Genomic DNA, 21,507 nt, shown 5'->3' on the forward strand with positions numbered 1-21,507 from the left:
CTAATTGCCCTTGTTGAGAGGGCATTTAAGAGTCAACCACATTGCTGTGGCTTGGAATCAGTTGACAATGGTTTCATGGTCATCATTAGACTTGTTAATAGTCTGTTAATTATATTATTAGGATACACAAGTGAATGACATTGTTTAATTAACTATTTTGAACACATATATAAATAGGGGATAGCTGGGACACTGTGTGAGGAGAGCTATGAGACTGAATAAAGTCAATAAACACTCTCAATAAAGAAAAGTTCTGTGTCTTGGTTTCTGCTTCGCCAACCAGCTTGGATCCTTTAACACCAGAGGCTTAAGAATCTTGGGCTTCATCAAAAGAAACTAAAAACCGGGAGTGGTGCAAAACAGGGTGTTGACTGACTATCGCCCATCTTATTACTCTTGTGAAGTCTGGGAATGAAATCCTTATTTGTCACTAGTTTTACAAATCTCTACTCCATCCTAGGTTCATCTCAGGCTGTACATTCACAGTGTACAACACAATTTGTATGACAGCTTCTGGGGAAAGTGGAAACAATCCAGTTCGAGTTAAGGTCCCACTGAATTTTTGTACCATGTAACATTCTTCTGTGGAAAAGTTCAGATCAACAATTAAATCTACATTTTTCCTGAGCTGCTGGTAGATGTATGATTTTCTAGTCCTAGGGTTAGTGTCATTAGCGTAAAAGGAGCAGATACCATTTATGGTATATTGTGGATTGGTGCCAGAGAAGTCAGAATGATAAGGGTGTATTAGCTACAGAGTTGAATTGTTTTGTAAATGTAGTAATTTCTTGGTAGCCACTTTCCTAACATCAGCTGATTGCTCTGTGATTAACTATCCTTCCAGAATTGACATTGAGCCTCCAGTTTCACCATTGCTACAGCCCACTGTAAGAAGCAGCAGGTGGAATGAAAGAAAGGCAAAACTTACAGTCTCACAGCATCTTTCACACTGTCCCATATCATTTTACAGCCAATTTAGCACCTTGAGCTATAGTCACTGGTATCATTTGGGCAATGCTATTAAATGGCAGAGCAGGCTCGAGGGGCTGAATGGCTTACTCCTGCTCCTATTATGTATGTTTGAATGTTATTCTGGATGGATAAGTTGAGCTGGGCTAGATGGCCTTTGTCATCCTTGATTATCTTGCGACCAGAGGGCGGAATCATAGCTGGAGTTCTGTTTATTTTATTGCTAACGGAAGTTTACTGTGAACAGGCTTTATGGGGTGGAATTGCCAGGACAGTAGTATGTAATGGGCTAATAGTGAATCAGTTAACTTGTTTTACACTGTGATTCCCAGCAGTCTTTTCCACTGACTTCAATCTTGCCTTTTTGTTTACTTACCTATTATCTCACTCTATCCTGGTACTTTTGAGTTTTTTGAGGTATTGAAATATCATGATAAAGTGGTTTTGCATAGTAGATATTGAAAATATATTGTGAGAAGCAGCAGTCAGCAGAGTATTCAGACTTGCTGATGAAGAAAACACAGGTACAATTGTGAACCATTCAGTCTTTGTCCTCTGGTCTCTTAAATGTTGCGTGGTACAGAGACACCTGAGGACTCCAACACTTCTCACTGACAGTGAAGACTTATGTTATTCAATCATTCCACTTTGTTGCTCAGGAGTTATTTGATCTTTCTACCCTGTGAGATAACTGATAAAATAGAACCCAATTACACCCCTTGTATGAAAAAAATAATATTGAATAATATCATGCACCCAGGCAGGAGAACGTCACCTTCTACAGAATGGAGATGATCTTGTGCAGTTTATCTGGGTTGCAAATATTGAATCTTTCTGCCATATGTGAATTTACTGTTACTGTGTCCGTATGGTGCAATGTGCAGAGCATGTTAATAAGGGCTGAGGCAGTGTTATTGACTGCGCAGTGTTATAAATAACTAATGGAATATTTTCCCGTCAAATTAATAATATTGCACGATGCTGTTAAAATAAAATGTGTGTTCTCTGGTTTGTTTAGTTGTCGCGGTGGGATCACTTATAGTGCGCACACAAACGAACACTGCGTTATATCATTGTTGACCTTAATATTAATAACCCGTGCTGCATATGTATTGGATGATATTTGTAACCAGATGTCAACAATGGGCATTATCATTTTACTATGACCTTTGTGATTGTTTGGTGAATCTTGAATGGGGAAATATTATCATGCATGATTGAGGAGGAGGAAGGTTAAAGGGAAGGGGTAATTAAGGGGCCCGGAAACAGAAGAAGTACCAGGGCCCGTGATTTCTCTCCCTGGCCCTGGGCTCAGGCGCCCCACCCTGGCATGGCAGTCTCTGTCGCACTTACTGCAAAGCAAAACAGTGGGCTGAGAAGGTGGTTGGTTTGCTGGTCTTTGTTTTCTCTGGGCCGTCTTCTTAGCCAACTGAGCTTTTTGTTTCTGCTCGCCTCTTCCAATGCAACTTCTGAACTGTCAGCCTTCAGAAGTCACAATGGCCAGTGATTGTCTCCCAGTTGTCTGTGTCAATGTCTGCCATCTTCCTATCTTGCTTGCAGGTGTCCTTGTAGCAAAGGAATGGGTGCCCAAGTGGTTGTGACCCAGTGGCCTGTTCGCTGTACAGAGGCATTTAGGTATACAGCCATCATCCGTCCAATGAAAGTTGCGAGCCAGGACGTTCATTGGCTTAACAATGAGCGTATGCTGATGAAATTAGCACCTCCAAGACCTCTGAGTCATGGTGACCTTGTTCGGCCAAGAGATACCGCGGATACGTCAGACAGTGAAAATGAAAACCATTCAGCTTTCTTTCCTGCTGATCATATGTTGGCCATGCCTCATCATTGGAGGAGTGCACTAAGGGAGCAAGCTTGGTAGACGCTCACGGTTGGTGTTCTCAGTCAGATTTCTGTTGTTACATGCTCTCTTACTCAGCTTGGACAAAACAGCAGCAGCTTTTGCAATGTGTGTGTTGATTTCAGCATCAAGTGACAGGTTGCTGGCAATTGTGGAGTTTAGAAATGTGAAGTTATGAGCAACCTCCAGGGTCACATTGTCAATGTCGATAGATGGCAATATGGCAACATCCTGGACCACCCTGTCTTCCTTGAGCTGATGATCAAACAAACTTTTACAGGCACAAGAGAGTCTATCCATTTGCCACTGAAGATATTCCTTGGTATGGAATGCTAGTGCAGCATTGTCAGCATTGAGCAACTCTGATGAGGACTTGGCGCACTTCTACCCAGGATCTCGGGCAAGCGTGGCATGTAAGTAGACAGCCTCTGTAGGTGACCTGAAGGCATATGACAGCAGCAAAGAGAAGAATATGCTAGAGAGTGTTGATACTGGAATACAACCCTGTTTGACATTACTGTAGATCTCAAAGGGTTCATATGTTGCCCCGTTACTCCTGAGATTACCCATTTTCTTGTCACGCAAAGAGGAGATCACATTGAGCAGCTTCGGTTGGCAGCCAATTTGTTTCCAGCAGCTTGAATAGAGCACCTCTCCTCATATGGTCAAATGCCTTGGTGAGATCGATGAAGGCCATATGAAGTGGTCTCCTTTGTTTACAGCATTTCTCTTGCAGCTGTCACCTGAGAAGATAATGTCAATTGTGGATCGTCCATTTATGAAACCACCACAGGATTTGGGTTAGATGTGTGCATGAGCAGAGCCGCCCGAGATACGGCGAATCAGAGCTACCGCCCCGGGCCCTGCGCTTCACCATCACGGTGTCAGATGTAATACGGCCTGTAGTACATAGCTGATTCGCTGCTTCTCACACTCCAAACTCAATGAGTGTTCTACAGGTGGATATAAGTGAATAAATGAAGCAATTAACCCCTCTCCAAAACTCAAAAGGGTAGAAGAGAAAGTAGATTAAAATCATATGAACTGGGATAAATCCCTGCCAAGGCAGTGGGCCGGGTGACTGGAAGCGCGGTGCGGGCTCAGCACCGTCAATCACCTTTGGAGACAGCAGCACTGACCTTGGTGGCAATGCCAGAGCAGCTTTTATTCTGACTCTTGTTCGCTTCAGAGGGGCAAGATGAGCTGTTCCGAACTAGGTAAAGTCTGTAAAGCCAGCATTTAGCACATAGCAGCTGACCTGCAGGGTAAGTCACTCACTTGCTGTGTTTATTTTCAACCCCGGGCAATTGAAACCCTCTGCTTCTAATTTTATTTTTCTTCCAGTACACGTTTGCAACTAACATTTGCTTAACATTGGAAGATGGACAGTCATTTTTTTTGAAAGTCGAATTATTTATTGCATCATGTTTGTAATTTAAAAAAATTGAACAGTGAATGTCCTCACTCTGTTTAGGCCGAAATTTTCCAGCCCCACCTTGCCCACCACCGCAGGTTCCCCCACAGCAGGGCTGGTGAGCCATTGAAATCTCCATTCGCATTGGTGGGGCCAGAAGATCCCATCGGCATGAGGAGCTGGAAAATTCCAGCCTTAAAGTTTTCTCCTGTTAGGATGTGGGGTGTGTTAGTAAAAATGTTACAACTGAATCCCATAGAGATCATGGATTTCTCTTTAATCAAAAGAGAACCAACAATTATGTTCAGCCTTGGAAGCATGATGTAGTTTTACATGCAGTTATTACAGTCAGTAGTGCAGTACCTGCTTGTAACAGAGTGCTCATTGGCTGGGATGCTGCTGGTGCTCCTTTTCAAACACACGCTCAGGGGCCCAGCTGTCAGAAGAAACTTGTCTAAAAATGTTATGCGGTCCCAGACAATGTGATTTGCCCCAGGCCCCATACCCTCCGAGGAATGGCCCTGTACACGAGAGTACATTTGTTCTAAAGTTTTATTCTCTACATCTGTTGTCCTTGACTGGAAAAAGTAACTTGTATACACTAACCTCTCCAGTTCGGTAAACTATTGCTCGGAAGCACCAGTTGTCCAGAATTTCTTTGGCAGATCCAAACATTCAAGCAACATTGTTTTAGTACATTACTTTGGGAGTAGAAACATGGAAGATGCGCCATACGCACAGGAGGCTGCTCAGTCAGATAAGAGCCCATGGTGTTAGAGGCAAGGTACTAGCATGGATAGAAGATTGGCTGTCTGGCAGGAGCCAGAGAGTGGGGATAAGGGGGTCCTTCTCAGGATGGCGGCCAGTGACTAGTGGAGTTCTGCAAAGGTCAGTGTTGGGACCACAACTTTTCACTTTATACATTAATGATCTAGATGAAGGAACTGAGGGCATTCTGGCTAAGTTTGCAGATGATACAAAGATAGGTGGGGGGACAGGTAGTATTGAGGAGGCGGGGAGGCTGCAGAAGGATTTAGACAGGTTAGGAGAATGGGCAAAGAAGTGGCAGAGGAATACAATGTGGGGAAGTGTGCGGTCATGCACTTTGGTAGGAAGAATAGAGGCATAGACTATTTTCTAAATGGGGAGAGAATTCAGAAATCTGGAGTGCAAAGGGACTTGGGAGTCCTAGTCCAGGATTCTCTTAAGGTTAACTTGCAGGTTGAGTCGGTAGTTAGGAAGGCAAATGCAATGTTGGCATTTATTTCGAGAGGACTAGAATATAAAAGCAGGGATGTGCTGCTGAGGCTTTATAAGGCTCTGGTCAAACCACATTTAGAATATTGTGAGCAATTTTGGGCCCCATATCTCAGGAAGGATGTGCTGGCCCTGGAGAGGGTCCAGAGGAGGTTCACGAGAATGATCCCAGGAATGAAAGGCTTAACATATGAGGAACGTTTGAGGACTCTGGGTCTATACTCGATGGAGTTTAGAAGGATGAGGGGGGATCTGATTGAAACTTACAGAATACTGAAAGGCCTGGATGTGGGGAAGATGTTTCCATTAGTAGGAGAGACTAGGACCCGAAGGCACAGCCTCAGAGTAAAGGGAAGACCTTTTAGAACAGAGATGAGGAGAAACTTCTTTAGCCAGAGAGTGGTGAATCTATGGAATTCATTGCCACAGAAGGCTGTGGAGGCCAGGTCATTGAGTGTATTTAAGACCGAGATAGATAGGTTCTTTATTGGTAAGGGGATCAAAGGTTACGGGAAGAAGGCGGGAGAATGTGGTTGAGAAACTTATCAGCCATGATTGAATGGTGGAGCAGACTCGATGGGCCGAATAGCCTAGTTTCTGCTCCTATGTCTTATGGTCTTATTTGAATAAGTAAAACATTTTTTATTACTGCTTTAGAATGTTTTATCATTTCTATATTTCAGGTAAATATTTAAATGCACGGTGCTTTCTGGTTCACAGGCTTGTGGTTAGGCATTGTAACATCATTCTATAACCCAGAAAATTCCAAAACACAGAAATGACTTGGTCCCAAGCAATCCAGACTGGCCAGGTTACAATGTATAAGAAAGGTTTACAAAAGCAGCCCAGGAATATTCATGCAAATAGATAGCTGTGCTGAAGATTAAGTACACCATGCATTTTGTTACCTATAAGCTTTAAGATTTAATGAGGTATGGGATATAGTTTTATGTAAAATATATATGCATTGTTTACTAAGTGTGCCCAGTATTAGCATTTAAACAATTGTTTTACAGACTCCTACAGTTTCTAAACCCAGATCCATTGAACTCAAAAAGTGAACTTGAATTTCATTTGCAACAGGTAACTTTTGATGAGAAATTATCTACATGCTCATTCAAACGAGCTTCAATTTAGTTGACATTTTTGAGGTAATTGGTAAGCACAGTCTTTTATGTTTCATTTATTTTATCATGATACCTATACTGAAGAACTAATGATTGTAATTGTGGAAAATGTTCTATGATCTCAGCTGACTCCTAAAAAGTAATACTGAATTATTTGATAGAGAAACTTGTGACCTTTTTTGTTCCCCACCCCTCTTCTTTGGCTTTAAGACTTCACTCTGTAAATAGACGTAAGAGTAAGTAAAGATTGACTTCAATACTATCCTCCTTCGACTGGCTTTTCGCAATAGAACATGGCAGGAGAGGTTGGTTGCCTCAAGGTGAAGGTTGAAAGCTTTTGTTTTTAAAGAAAAAAACTACAATTCTAGTGGCCATTTTGAGAAATGGTAGAAACCAAATTTTTGGAATATGGTTATCCTCTGCTGTTCTTGGGAGTCTGAACCATATGACCAGTGGATGAATGAGTTGGAAATGTAGACACTGGTCATGTTCTTACCAAAGTACAAACAAGGTATGGTCTTAGCATTGTTGCTTCCTAGTAGAAGTAAAATCAGAAGTAAAGTATTTTGTGAGCTGGATCTCTGTCAGTTGGATATAGATGAAGGCTTGGGTCCTCCATTAGAATTCTTAGATGACCTTTACAAGAGATCTATTAATTGCACTGGCTTTTGTGGAAGCAGTGGGTATGGAATTCCTTCTCAAATATTTTGTGAGATTCTATATAAGGGAAGCACTGAAGATAGTGTACCCATTGAATGTTATGTAGGTAATTATTCATTGTGGGATAATGTGCACTCTGTAAAACATGTGAGAAAGGGTTACCAATTGACCATGAAATAAATGATGGAGAGAAAAATGATGCCTAAAACTAAATGGTTGGTTACAAGTCATCAACTATTAGATTGCTTGATAAGAAATTCTTAAGGGTCCTAGAGGAGTGGCATATGGCAATGTAATACTTTGTACAGAATAAAGAAGTTTTTTGATTTGACTTGTTTTGAAATTTTGGGTGTGCATATTAATTCTAATTTTTATTTACATGGACCATCCTAGTTGTAGTTGCCAACAATAGATCATCCATATTGCATGGGACACTGAGAAAGCAGTCATCCATTTTTGAAAAATAGTGGGAACATTATAAAAGCCTTGTGGCAAATCTTTCCAGGTGCAGCTTCGGTCTTTAGGTAAATACACCTTATAGTGGTCTCTCTTCCTTCCTCACAAGGGCACTCCAAAACACATTTGTGATAACCAGCATAGAAAAATACTTGGAGCTGTTAGGTATTTGGGAGTGCAATATGGACAACTGGTGTACAAGCTGAGGTGATAGAGATCATTTTGCACTAGTCAGTAGTTGGTATTTACCAACTATTATCTGGTCTCTAAAGGGCAAAATTGGAGAATTGGTTGTGAATGTGCCAGCTCCATTAACACCCTGCTTTACCAATGGATGACTTGTAACCTTTACATGGATTGACTATCCTTTGGAATTGGAGATTGTGGTGCTGCATGTATGAATGTTCAGGGCTGTTAATGGACTTCTCTCCTTCCATCCTCCCACAGTCATGTTTACTTTGGCAAAGGCCTGCACCCAATTGGACAACCTAGCTTGCATCACTGGGTCCTCGTGGAGCTGAGGAACACTTTGTCTTTTCTTAAAGCAAAGGCCGAATGCATATCTGAAATTTCTACAACTGAATCACTACTCATGCTATTGAACCACAAACAATATTTGCATAATCCATCAGAAGATCATATTGATTTCACATTTCAGTTTCAAATATGGCTCACCAGAGGAGCTGGAGAGCTGAGCTGAGCTTAATTGAACCACTAGTTGGGGGGAACTGTCAAAGACAATTAAAAGTATGTGCTTCCCTCCAGCTGAAGAATGGTATGCAGAGAATGGAATGTGAATGATGGTCAATGCTGACCTCTGTCTACAAGCATAGTCTGTTATTGGCCCCATATATATCAACAGAGACCACAGGTCTAGAATAATCATTGTGCGGAGATCTATTACTGGTTTGTTAGGGAGGGAGGTGGAAGGATAGCGACCAAGTAACTCCACAGCTGCAGAGCTTGTGGGCCAATTCACATAATCAGAATGGATGCCATGTGTCTGTATTTATGTGGTTGGCTATGTCCGTTAACGCCATTGACAGTCTACTTTAGCCTCTAAAGATCCTGGAACGCTGTGGCTAAAGGACGTATGGGGGTGGAGGGGTCTTCTATTTGCAGTCTCTGGCAATGTGGCCTCCTTTTTCCACATTGTAACATTGACCAGAGGATATAGGGCCTCAGCTCCCTGCTGGGCTGGGACTGGTTTAAAGGGCCTTTCCATGACTGGTCAGAGGTGCACAGGTGATAGCTTTATCTAACATTCATTGACTGGTGGATGTCAGCATTTGAGCCTAGGGATTGTCTTTGTGTCACTAATGCCTAAAGCCTGCTTTACAAGAGGTTGCATCTGTTTCAGGAATATTTGTACAAACAATGGATAATCGTGATTGTCAAATCACTGACCATTCACGTCAAGAATTGTAGATTGGGTTCTCTTATAAGGCACGGAGGCCATTTGCAAAAGCTGTGGGCTGCTAGTTGGGTTCTCAATTTGTGGCAGTATGGATGGACATGAGATCAAGATTATTTATTCCAAAATAGTTTTGGTCAACAGCAAGTCACAGTTTGTAGTTGCAGCCACCAAAGTGGCAGGGATACATAGTTTTAGAATACCTTTCAAGGCTGCTTTTTAAAATTCTCCAAAGGTGCTGCCTAACCTGGGTATTTTCAGCATTTTCTGTTTTTTATTTCAGGTTTCTCCCATCCACAGTATTTTTTTTGAAAACATATGCTCTATCATAGATGGGTGCAAACGTACTCCCTTTTGTAGCGTTTATCTCTCGCCTCAATTCTTCCATGCAAAACAACCCCTCATCCTTTATGCACCAGAAAATGAAACTACTGTCATGAAGCTATTAATGTATATGATATTATTGGAAAAGATTTTTCTTTTAAAATAGAAGTTTGGTCTGTGGGTGTGAATTAATTGGATTAAAACCAGCTAGTCTGGGTGCTTTGATGTGTACTAGTTTTGAGATGTAAGAGCGATAGCGTGCATTTGCATTTTTTGAATAGAGCATTGAAGAAGTGGGATGAAAAGTGATACCTATTTAGCAGATACCAAGCCATATGTTTATATTACTAATAAAATTGGTACTATGAAAGGGGTTTTATTGTTAGAGAGGTTTAGTTCAGAGGATGATACAGTGAGAATTTACATTCAATGGGGGTGATAGGTATAACTTCAGTTTTCGGGTGTGCAGGGCAGAGGCAATGTGAGATCACAAGGCTGCTGCAAGTCTCCGGTTGTGTCTCCGCAGAAACCAAAGTAAAAAGAACCTACTTTTGAATTCGTACGGTGAAAATGCTTTGCCTGGTGTCTGGATAAGTCTTTGGGTTGTTGCCTTAATGGAGATTAGTTTGGGAATTTGTTAAAAGTTATGGTAATTGTAATTTGGAGGGGTGTGTGTGTGTGTATATATATATATACATATATATATATATATATGATTCCTGAATTTAGAGCCGCATCTCAAACATAACACTTTAAACAACTTTCGTAACCTATAATTTTAAGTTTCCCTCTGGGATTTTTAAATAACTCTGCTTTACCAACTGCATCGGTCATAACACTATACACAGACCAACCTATTCAGCATGTACCACATTTACTTTCCTTGTACCCCTAAATCCCTGTTCTTGATCACTGAGTGCACATGCCTGCACCAATCAATTCCTGATTGTGCCCTGTCATCTTAACATTGTAACTGAGGTCTGTTCCAGCTTCAATAATAGGGTACAGTTTGCCGACTGCTGTTCTCCACATAATAGTTGCTCACCATATCAGTCAATTGCATATGCCATCACTAAGCTTTTGAGCAGATTAACCTTTTCGTAAATTCCTGCGACCATGATTATGCCAATTTACTTAAGAGCCTGCGAGAAGACAAAGATCTCCCTGCAAGATATTTTTTGGCCCAACATAACAAAATAAAGAAATTTGAGACAGCAAAACTGGTAGAGTTCTGATGGCGATAGTGCAGGCATTACAGGGAAAGTTATTAAGGGTACCTCATGATATATATTTATCAAACATCAGAGGGTTAAATGATCAAATGGCAGATTGTTGTACTTTTTTGGCCCAGTATGTCCAAGCTTGTAGTTGAGGTGTAAAGTTAATTACTACTGTCAGTTTATGGCTAAAGTGGGGAATCCCAACAAAACACTGATGCATTCCCCACTTGTTCTCAAAACTTGCAAGTATAACAGTGCCAAATAAAAAAAAAAACCTTGATCCACCCATATTATTCTGAGGTATACACTTATGAGGTTAAATGGCATGCGAACAGGCTGTGTGCATACTTCGAGCAGAATCATAAGGACTGGGGTAACATATTTATTTCCTTACAGGTATCCCAGATATCTACAGATTTTTTGGCTTCCCTGCAACAATTCAAAATGCAAGCTTGTGGTTTGCTAACGTTACACACACACAATTATGATCAGGGAAGACTACAGCTTAACAGAAGTGTGAAGTATGTGCTCAAATTGAGGGGTGACCTGACCATATTGAACAAATGTACAACAAATAATCTAGAGCATGTAAAGGGTTGCCAGAAAAGTTGGTATTGCACAGTGCCACAGATGGAAATCTAAGTAGGCCAAAGCATACTAATTCTGCTGCCAGTGAAATGTATCAAATTACAGACCACTGGGAAAATCCTTTTATACAGCAATGTTGATTTTTCTTTTTAAATTCTCAATTCTCCACTACAAGTGTGCTTATTTTAAGAAACTGTACAAATTTGAATTCTGCACTGTTTCATAAAGACTGAAGCTAATTAAAGGTTTTTTTTTAAGGGGAATCCTTTTGCACTCTTAGTGGCTGGTTACTCTTATTTTCTGCTAAAACATTTCTTGCAAAATGGTCTCCACTTTACCTAAGTGAAAAGGTGCTTAGAATCCTCAATGTATGACACTGTTCAAGATTATATATATGTAGAATGCTAATGATTTGTGAATATTATCAGTGATGCATCATGAATTTCTTTAGAAGATGAACTTAGTTCTTCCTAGTGTCAGGTATTTGTATTCTTTCATCTGGTATTTGGTCTTGTGTTAACTCAAGTTTAGTCAACGGTTGTGAATTACAATTTTTAGCAATTTAGTTAGTGTCTTTAAAAATAAACAATGTAAAATAATTGAGTCTATGCCTCTCAACAGCACAGGTTGACAGAGGCTATCTGAATAAAATAAGTGGCACTGTTGAACACGTAAGCAGGTAGTTGTCTTTCAGCAGTGGGAATGTTTGTCCTTTTTTCAGAACTATATGTTTTCTCTTGTGAAAGTTGGTTTCTGCATTTTACTTAGATTTCACTCAAATTTTTATTCTCATTAGATTCTGTTGTTCTTTTTAGCCTTCGCACAAAATGGCCTTTGACCCATGGAATGGAGTCTTGGTGCATTCACTCATCAAACTGAATCCTTGCAGAAGCATGGAAATGTCACCTGTTTCTCTGGATTTGAAAAAGGTACAGTTTTTTTCACATCACAAAATGCAAGCTAGTTTGTACAGAAATTTTACAGGCCTGGAAATGGAATGAATCTAATACTTGGTTCAGTTGTGTAAGAAATATTAACTTAATACATGATCTTTAATACCCCAGCAAGTTTCTTTTTCTTTCTGTGGCAAAGGTAGTGCTTGCAACGTGTGTCTCACATTCTACTTTTATTCTGCTAGTGTTTTTTTAGACAGCTTAGCTTGACAAGTTTAACACCATTGTCTGCAAATGCATTTTTAAGTTGAGTTATGCAGGTTTAGCCATTTATTTAGGCTATCTCCACTCCAGACACAAAACAGAACTAATTATTTAGTGCTATCAGATTGTGACACTTGATTTTTGTTTTAACATAATTTAAATAAGGATTTCTTTGACTGCATCATCAGTTTATATTTATTCTGTAAACTATGAATGTAATCCAAATGTTTTTATGTATAATTTGCTCAATATGTTTTGGAAAGTTCATTCCTCCCTGTCTGCTCAGTCAGTCTGCAAGCAGTGTTGGCATTCTGTTTGGCCCAGATTTCAGCTTCAAATAAACTGTCCTATTTATTGCAAAAGCTGCTTATTTTGACATTCTCAGCATTGTTCATCTCTGCTTCTATCTTGTCTCCACTACTGCTGAAACCCTTGTCGTTACCTTTGTCAGTGCTAGACCTCCATCCTTCATAGAATCATATAAATTTTAGGTTGTTCAGGTTCTGCATCCTGTCCTGCATTAAGCCCTGCTCACTTATCACCTTGTTCGTTTACTGACCTACCTATTATTCCTTATTCCTCCAGTTTAAAATTCACCTTTGAAGATCGTTCCATCATTTCATTCAGCGGTATCTCTGTAATCTTCTGCAGGCTTATGACCCCTTCATTGACCGTTTTGGCTCTTTGACTCTGGGCCTCCCTGTACATTTCTGTTTTGCACTGCTCTTGTCTTTTTTGGAAGAACTTTCGGTGTATTTTTATGACTCTCTCCACATCTGTTTTTCCACCTCGGTGCTATTCGCTACTTTCCCAAAAGGTATCCTTTTGATTCATGTTCGGTTACCTCTCCCAACTGTGCAGCAATGCCTCCTCTCATTTCTTTGCATCCCCATGAAGTGCCTTGAGATACTTTTCAATATTAACAGAACTTCATTATTATCGTCACCATTGTGATCCTCAGGAAATGTATTTATAAGCTCTGTCTCAAACATATAGATTCGCTTGCAGTTATGATAATCAAACATAACCAAGCATCTGCTTTGGGCAGACAGAATTTAATCATTAAAGGCATTGTTAAACTGCAATAAGGGAACTGAATATCTTGTAGGCTTTTTTTAAAGAAAATAACATTTTTAAACATTTCCTTTCAAGTTCATTTTTTACTGTTGAATTTCTTACATTTCTCCTTCGATCTAAATTGACCTGCTTCCCTCTAGTAAACTAAGTCAGTTAATTAACATAAATGTGTGCTACCTATTGCTTTTCGGTGTATCATGCACTGCCTAGAAAATAGCTTGGCTGCATTAAGTGAGATTGTGCAGTTGCAGGGTAAATTCAGATACTATTTGTAGAATGTCAAATCATGAAATATGGCTTCTTTACCCAAGTATCTGGTTTGTTTTCTCACAGGAACTGTACAAGAAAAAAATTGTTACTCCAAACGTTGTGCAAGCTTACTGTTGGCCTGCTATAGGCCGTGGTTGTGACTTAGTTGCAGTATCACAGAAAGGAGATGATCCGCTTCTATACATCCCTCCATTGTTGACATTTCTACAGTTACCATCTGTGTACAGCTACCAACCCAGGCGAAATTTGGTAAAGACCTTAGTGAATTCTGTGTTTGTCTTTCTTTTTTGTATCAATGTTGGTTTTTCCTATATGTTTTGCATCATGTCCAGAATTGTTGATTATTATTTATAAATATACTTAAAATTCAATTTATAGAGTTTCATACCAAATATCGATCTTCCAGTATTTAAAATATATGGTGTTAAACTGGGATTAACAGAGCAGCCTCACCTTTGCTGCATTCTCATACTGTTTTTGCACCTGATTCCTTTCTAAGTTAGCTCGAGGTTTCACAACCCTAGGCTGGCGTCTTATCTTGAAGCTATGCCCTTTAGCCCCTGACCGTCTAGGCAGGGAAAACAGCCCATCAGCATCAACCCTGACAAGCCTTCTAAACATTTCACAGAAATCAGTGAAATAAATTCCAGAGAATATAGGCACATTATACTCAAAATCTTTTCATAGGACAATCCTGTCATCTAGTATTTGTAACATTTTTACATTTATGTTCAAAAGCAGTGCAAATGGCTTGTTTTACCGCACCATTTACCACATTGCACATCAGATCAACTGAAGAAAACTGTTAAGTAGTTTCTTATGTAATGGAATTACCTATCTGCACATACTTCAATCTCCCACCTATGATGGCTTTAGTGCCTTTTAAAATCGCTACCTATCAGTTATGGTTTGACCTTAGTCAATACCATTTCTTGTTTAAAGATCTGGTTCAACAGCCAAGACTAATCAATTTGAATCTGATTATGTTAGGGTCATGTTCCCTGGTGTTCTGGAGATCTGATTCCATACTAAGGTCCCTGAACATGAAGCCTAGTAAATACTTCTCCTTTGTTTTATAGCATGTTAGAGGATGCCATAATTAATACCTAGAAACATAAGACATAGGAGCAGGAGTAGGCCATTTGACCCTTCAAGCCATGATCATGGCTGATCTGATTGTGGTCTCAACCCCACTTTCCTGTCTGCCCCCCCATAACCCTTGACTCCCTTGTCTATCAAAAATCTATCTAACTTGGCCTTGAATAAGTTCAGTGACCCAGCCTCCGCTGCTTTCTCTGGAAGAGAATTCTACAGACCAACGGTCCTCAGAGAATTTGTTTTTCCTCATCTCCATTGTAAAAGGAAGACCTCATTTTTAAACGCTGTCCCCTAGTTCTAGTCTCTCCCACAAGAGGAAACATCTGCCCAGTATCTACCCTATCAAGTCCAATCAGGATCTTTTATGTTTCAATAAGATCACCTCTCCTCCAGTGGGTATAGGTTGAACAGGTAGGGCCTTTGTTCACAAGATAAGCCCTTCATCCCAGGAATGATTCGAATGAACCATCTGCAGACTGCTTCTAACACAATTCACAGAATTAAAGAATCTTAACAGCATAGAAGGAGGCCATTCAGCTCATGTCTGCATCCAAATGAGCATTATGACCTAGTGCCATTATCTGCCTTTTCCCCGTACCCTTGCACATTGTTTCTATTCAGATAATCATCTAATGTCCCCTTGAATGTCTCGATTGAGCCTGCCTCCAGCACACTTCCAGGTAGTCCAAACCACTCGTTGTGTGAAAAAGTTTTTTCTCACGTCACACTTGGCTTCTTTTGCAGATCGCTTTAAGTCTGTGTCCTCTTGTTCTTGATCCTTTTATGAGTGGGAACATCATCTCCTTATCTACCCTGTCCAGCCCCCTTGTGATTTTGAATATCTCTATCAAATCTCCTCTCAGCTGTCTTCTCTCTAAGGAGAACAGTCCCAACCTCTCCAATCTATCCTCATCCCTGGAACCATTCTTGTAAACTTCTTCTGCACAATGTGTTCACACCCTTCCTATAATATGGTGTCCAGAACTGTACACAGCCTTCCAGCTGAGGTCTAACGAGCGTCTTGTATAAATTCAGCATAACTTCCCTGCTCTTGTACTCTATGCCTCTATTAATAAAGCCCAGGATATTATATGCTTTATTAACTATTCTCTCTGCCTGTCCTGCCACCTTCAATGATCTATGCACATATACACCCAAGTCTTTCTGCTCCTGCACCCCCTTCAAAATTTCACCCCTTATTTTATATTGTCTGTCCATGTTCTTTCTACCAAAATGCATCACCTCACACGTCTTCTCCACATTGAACTTCATCTGCCATCTATCTGCCCACCCCACTAACTTGTCTGTGCCTTCTTGAAGTTCCACACTGTCCTCCTTGCAGTTCACAACACTCCCGAGCTTCGTATCATCCGCAAACTTTGAAATTGTTCCCTGCACACCAAGATCTAGATCATTAATTTATATTCTTCAAATAAGGAGCCCAAAACTGTGCCCAGTACTCCAGATGTAGATTCACATAATATCCATAGTTATTAAATTCAACCCCACTTAGTACTTGTCTGTTCTTTAAGACTACTGTATAATTGGTTAATTAAAATCCATCCATTACATATACAGTACCTAATTCCAAAGCCCTTTTAAATTTGTGAACAAAGTGCTTCCTCTTGGTTTAGCCCTCTAACCTGGGGGCCTATAGCAGGAACCGATGAAAAGTTTAGGACTGAATATTTCATCCAGCTGTACTCAAAAATAGGTTCAGTTCTTCCCTGGAGAACTGTTTTGATCAGGTATCTGTGGTGAAATTCTTAACTTTTTAAATATCACCACCTGCACTGTCAGTGATAATGACCTATTTCTTCAGCCTCCAAGTCAAGCTTGCACTGCCGCTTCAGTCTCCAGTTTAAGCACTTCTAACTACTGTATGTGGAATCTTTGTTTTGGATTCCAATTTGACTAGTATGTTCCATGTAAATCCTTGGACCATTGTTCCAGTTAGAGCTATTGGTTAAATGAAATGTAATTGCCCTGTAGGTGCAGAACAAAGGAATTTCTCACAAAACTTATTCTTAATTTGGTTTTACTCTGAGCGTGTAACATTGTTATGTAGACTGAAATCTCCCCCACTACATAAATTTCAAGAACCTTTTACTGCTTGTAATCAACTGGTGCTTGCTTGTTTCCATAAGGAACATTACAAGTACCATGTATGTGATTTTCCATAAGGAACATTACAAGTACCATGTTCGTGATTGATTACATTGCTTTTATTTCTAAAATCTTAATTTAGCCTTGTGAATGAGAGGCATGCCTCTTTCCATCTGTTGTAAGCTTAAGGGCAACTGTAACAAAAATACCTGGATAAACTCAGCAGGTCTGACAGCATCTGCGGAGAGGAACTTGGTTAACGTTTCGAGTCTGTATGACTCCTCAACAGAACCAAGGTAAAATAGACAAGAGGTGAAATGTAAGCTGGTTTAGAGGGTGGGATGGGGGGTGGGACAGGTAGAGCTGGCTAGACGGCCAGTGATAGGTGGAGATAACCAAGAGATGTCTTAGACAAAAGGACAAAGAGGTGTTGAAGCTGGTGATATTATCTAAGGAATGTGATAATAAAGGTACAGATAGCCCTAGTGGGGGTGGGGTCGGGGGGAAGGGATCGAAATAGGTTAAAAGGCAGAGATAAAACAATGGATGGAAATACATTTAAAAATAATGGAAATAGGTGGGAAAAGAAAAATCTATATAAATTATTGGAAAAAAGGGGAATTGGAAAGGGGGTGGGGATGGAGGAGAGAGTTCATGATCTAAAATTGTTGAACTCAATATTCAGTCCGGAAGGCTATAAAGTACCTAGTCGGAACTTGAGGTGCTGTTCTTCTAGTTTGCGTTGAGCTTCACTGGAACAATGCAGCAGGCTAAGGATGGACATGTGGGCATGAGAGCAAGGTGGAGTGTTGAAATGGCAAGCGACAGGGAGGTCTGGGTCATGCTTGCAGACAGACTGAAGGTGTTCCGCAAAGCGGTCACCCAGTCTGCGTTTGGTCTCTCCAATGTAGAGGAAACCGCATTGGGAGCAGCGAATGCAGTAGACTAAATTGAGGGAAGTGCAAGTGAAATGCTGCTTCACTTGAAAAGAGTGTTTGGGCCCTTGGACGGTGAGGAGAGGGGAAGTAAAAGGGCGGGTATTGCACCTTCTGCAGTTGAATGGGAAGGTGCCGTGGGAGGAGGTTGAGGTATAGGGGGTGATGGAGGAGTGGACCACAGGGTGTCCCGAAGGGAACGATCCCTGCGGAATGCTGCCAGGAGTGGGGTGAAGGGAAGATGTGTTTGGTGGTGGCATCATGCTGGAGTTGGCGGAAATGGTGGAGGATGATCCTTTGAATGCAGAGGCTGGTGGGGTGATAAGTGAGGACAAGGGGGACCTTGTCATGGTTCTGGGAGGGAGAGGAAGGTGTGAGGGCGGATGCGCGGGAGATGGGCCGGACACAGTTGAGGGCCCTGTCAACCACCGTGGGTGGAAAACCTCGGTCAAGGAAGAAGGAAGACATGTCAGAGTAACTGTTTGTGAAAGTGGCATTATCAGAACGGATGCCCTCTATCCAGCTCTACCTGTCCCACCCACCCTTAAACCAGCTTATATTTCACCTCTTTTCTATTTTTCCTTAGTTCTGTTGAAGAGTCATACGGACTCGAAACGTTGACTGTGTTCCTCTCCACAGATGCTGTCAGATCTGCTGAGTTTTTCCAGGTATTTTTGTTTTTGTTTTGGATTTCCAGCATCCACAGTTTTTTGCTTTTATCTTAAGGGCAACTGTGTTGCGATGAATTTGCATGGCATTATACAAGAGCTTTGAGTGATCAGATTCCCTATATCAGGGATGAGAAATTTTTGAATTTCCAAAAGTGGTGTCACAGAAATGTGCCATTTTAAATATGTGTTCCAACCTTCGGGGTGAGTCCAATGTTCTGGCGTTTAAAAAAATCATCGTTCTGCTGTTAGTCAGTGAGATCAGGAACTGACTGCAGAGTGAGTGGAGGAGCAGCACACGTGCGAGAGACAGACTCTAAGAGTCGCTGCTCCCCCAATTACAGGTTCCGTCTCTCCCTTGATTGTTGCTCCAGCTCCTCCAATCACAGATTTCCACGCTCCCACTCTTGCTGCTCCTCCAGAAATAGAATCTGTGATTGGAGGAACAGTAAGGGCATCGAGCGAGGGAGCCTATGATTTGAAGAGCTGCAGCAGCATGGGAGATTCCAGCCGGCCATGGTATCAACCACATTCTGCCCTCGGCAGCATTCACCACTTTGTGCTGCCTCTGGCTCAGCCTACTTGGGATCCCAACACTACCCAAGTGCCCAGTGATGGAAGGCTGCCAGGTTCAGAGCCCCTGGTGCCCAAGCTCCTGTCCCCCATGGAGGTGCTTGCTCTTCCCCAGCAGTGCAGATCCAAGTGATACCGGCCAGGGGGGTGAGGTAATTATTTCTGCACAGTAAATTTCTTTTTTGTATTGGCCAATTCAGAGATCAGAGCACTGCTGAATGACTTTGATATATTTTCTGCTGATATTACCTAGATATCTAATCTTTTCAATCTAAACCAGAAACTTTCTATAGAATTATACTGCAAAACTGTCTTAAGCTTGTGGTTTTCTTGCCTGCATTTCTTTTTATAATCTTCCTGGTGGCCGCTTCAGACATTTCGAAGGACAGGATGGGCAAATGAGGCTGGCAAGTAAGAGATCAAAATGTGTGGGAAGGGAAAAGAAGGAAAGATCTATCTGTCCATTGGGCAAGCTCTTGAGGGTTCCAGAGATTTACTGGATACTGGGATGTACAATCGTAAGTTGCATTTCTAAAGTTAACATCAGTGTTAACTTTGGGGTTTTCACTCAGGAGAATAAAGTTTAAGTAAGATTTAAGGCAGATAGATGTGCTTTGACACCTGGCATAAAGCACTAAACCTGCAGTTTTGTGATTTTAAAAAAAATCTAATTTATGCAAGGAATGTTAATAGAGCAATTTTTATTTGTCTTTCTCTGAATGTCAGCCATTAGCAATAATCATTTGCCCTGGACGACAGAAGGCCCATTTTGTATGCCAGATGTTAATGGACTTAACAAGGTCTACTCGACCTCTTTCTCTATCGTTGGTTTTGGTTGGACAAGATCCAGAAGAAACCAAGAAAATAAAGTTTACCAAAGGATGTGAGTGAACCATTTATAGTTGCCAGTAGATTGGCTTCTAAGCAAATACAGGTCTTTGATAGAGAGAATACTATGTAAAATCTAATGTATTCTGTCCTTTGTTATAGAGTGAGTAATTTCCTCCAAGTGAATCCTTGTAATGGCATTTTTTCAACAGGAGTACAATTTGGTCAACTGTAATGAGCTTTTTGAGGACTTTTGTTTTCTTCCTCTGCCCCTTTTCCTCCTTTAGTTTCTGTTCCTTGGTCCCAGTTACTTTTTAAAAACTATGATTGACATTTTCTATCTATGTTCATATTCAAATCACTCTCAAAAATCCTATTGATTTTCCAGTGTTTTGACTTTTTTTCCTTAAAGTTGCAGTCTACATTGTATGTAACCATTAACCTCAACTAATATCATGTAATGTACCAAACAATTTCCCATTATAACGATATGCCAAAGAAATTAAATCCATTCCACGTTTGCTCTGTTTCTAATACTTAGCCTTCTAATTGGTATTTGGCAGATTACTCATTGCATCTAAAATAAAATGTCTAAAATTGCTAGAATGCTTTCATTTAAAGAGAAACCACGGAGCTGACATTTACAGGGGCTAGATTTCCAAGTGGGAGGGAGGAGTTTGGTTGTGGAATTTTAACTCTACGCCATGTGTGTGTTTTTTAACAGACCCTCTGTCCAGAAGCCATCCTTACTGACAGGCTTGGCTCCTGGTCAGGCAGGAGTGTTTCAAAGAAGTTGCAACCCAAGAGGAGATAAGTTTTGTGCTGCTCAGGGTGAAGATTTCAAGTAGGTACAGCATGGTTTGACGGGTTAGGAGAAGTTCATGGGGATTTGGAGAGAGATTGAGAGCAGGGATGGAGGTTGAACTCTGAAGATATTTAGAGGAACATGGGGGAGGATCGTTGGTAATTGTGGAGGGGTATCTGGATTGTTGATCAAGCCGCAGTTGGTATTCACGCAGGGGTGTCGAAGGGGTGTTGGGGGAGGGGTGAAGGATTGTTCACTGGGTAGCTTTATGGGTTGAGTCAAAGGCAGGTCCAAAAAGGCTTACCTGTTAGATCTGATCCTCTTTGTTTTTTATTCATTCATGGGATGTAGATGTCGGCCAGCATTTATTGCCCATCCTTAATTGCCCTTGAGAAGGTGGTGGTGAGCTGCCTTCATGAACTGCTGCAGTCCATGTCATGTAGGTACACCAACTGCTGTTAGGGAGGGAGTTCCAGGGTTTTGACCTGACAACAATGAAAGAACGGCGGTATATTTCCATGTCAGGATGATCTATATCTTGGAGGGGAACTTCGAGGTGGTGGTGTTCCCATGCATCTGCTGTCCTTGTCCTTCTAGATGGTAGTGGTCATGGGTTTGGAAGGGGCTGCCTAAGGAGCCTTGGTGAGTTCCTGCAGTGCATCTTGTTGATGGTACACACTTCCTAATGTGCATCGGTGGTGGA

The 21,507-nt window shown here is 41.0% G+C and overlaps 1 protein-coding gene across 1 annotated transcript in view; it reads left to right on the forward strand.

Annotated features, from left to right (window-relative positions):
- Positions 1 to 21,507, forward strand: part of tdrd12 (tudor domain containing 12) — a 144,030-nt gene that overhangs the window by 19,427 nt on the left and 103,096 nt on the right. Inside the window, exons 10-13 of the mRNA XM_078544783.1 lie at positions 6,478 to 6,581; positions 12,103 to 12,216; positions 13,855 to 14,040; positions 19,898 to 20,054. Coding sequence (XP_078400909.1) covers positions 6,478 to 6,581; positions 12,103 to 12,216; positions 13,855 to 14,040; positions 19,898 to 20,054 — 561 coding nt within the window. The remainder of the gene's footprint in view (positions 1 to 6,477; positions 6,582 to 12,102; positions 12,217 to 13,854; positions 14,041 to 19,897; positions 20,055 to 21,507) is intronic.

This window comes from Cetorhinus maximus, chromosome 6 (assembly GCF_964194155.1).
Source record: "Cetorhinus maximus chromosome 6, sCetMax3.hap1.1, whole genome shotgun sequence".
NCBI lineage: Eukaryota > Metazoa > Chordata > Chondrichthyes > Lamniformes > Cetorhinidae > Cetorhinus > Cetorhinus maximus.